The sequence below is a fragment of the Phalaenopsis equestris genome, unplaced genomic scaffold (genome assembly GCF_001263595.1).
Source record: "Phalaenopsis equestris unplaced genomic scaffold, ASM126359v1 Scaffold193888, whole genome shotgun sequence".
Lineage (NCBI taxonomy): Eukaryota > Viridiplantae > Streptophyta > Magnoliopsida > Asparagales > Orchidaceae > Phalaenopsis > Phalaenopsis equestris.
Window position 1 is genome coordinate 1 of NW_018213837.1, and position 1,093 is coordinate 1,093.

Consider the following 1,093-nt stretch of genomic DNA (forward strand, 5'->3'; position numbering starts at 1 on the left):
CTCTCTTTCTCTCTCCCTTTTTTAGCTCTTATTATTTATCTATTTTTGTTAGTAACATTCTGATCACTCATAAACAAGTTGGAATCTAAAAGGTTTAATCAATTACCGATTATTCTAGTCAACATAACTTCTTTATTCATATAAATAGAAGGCAGAATAGAAGCGCAAATCGTAGCCCTACCTCAACAAGAAGTCCAGTTCTTATGCGTACTGATCAATGCCGATAACATCCCCGCCGAAGCCATCAACAGCGGGTCTGTTAGGAATCCTTTGCCATCCCTCACATCCCCAAAAACCATCAACCCGTCAGCTAGATCCTGGACAAGCGACAGTTGCTTCAGGAGCAATTTATGCCTCAACTTCGAAATCTCAACATCATCGCCATCCCTATACTCAGCAATCCTTCTTCTCGACTCAATGGTTGATCTAATCTTCCTGACTTCCTTCACCTTAAGAGTGATGCTCCCCACATATCCAATCAATTCCGCCCAAGCGCTGACCGTCTGGCAACTCCTGGCTAGCTCCGGCGACAGGATTCCAACTTTGGAGAGCCAAACGACCTGTTCAAGGAAATAGTAGACGCCCTCTCCTCCATAGGCTGCCGCGGAGAGAAGAAAATCGACGTAAGAGGTGGGTCGGCCGGCGGCGTCGCGGAGCGCGTTGACGTCCTGTACAAACTTTCCAAGGCGGAAGGCCTTTCGGCTGAGACCAACGCTGGACTCGAAAGACTTGAGGCGGGGTGTTAGGGTTTGGGAAGGGAGAGAGGAAGCGATGGCGATCTTAGCGGCGTAGCGGGCGATTTTGAGCAGCTTGTCAACGCCGTCCCGGCGAGCAAGGTAAGCCTCTAGATGTAGGAGGAAGTCTCTCCCGTCATTGCAGGAGTTCGGCGAAAGCAGGGGTTCTGACTTCTGCGAGGGTTTCATCTCCGCTTCCATGACTTCACGGTCACCTCGGCTGAGAAGAGATCGAGGAAAGCCGAGTAGGTTGGCAACAGGCCTTCGGGCTTAATACAAATGCGTTCTGGTTTTGGGCATGTGTTCTTCGTTTCGTGAATAGTATTTGGAGCAGGTGTACTCAGGAACAGCAGACCCGG

The 1,093-nt window shown here is 49.6% G+C and overlaps 1 protein-coding gene across 1 annotated transcript; it reads right to left on the bottom strand.

The window, feature by feature from the left end:
• Positions 1-61: 61 nt before the first annotated feature.
• On the bottom strand, positions 62-1,036 carry LOC110034838 (peroxisomal membrane protein 11-3-like). Its single transcript, XM_020739077.1, has one exon. The coding sequence runs from the start codon at positions 933-935 to the stop codon at positions 183-185; it is 753 nt and encodes a 250-aa protein (XP_020594736.1). The 5' UTR covers positions 936-1,036; the 3' UTR covers positions 62-182.
• Positions 1,037-1,093: the final 57 nt, after the last annotated feature.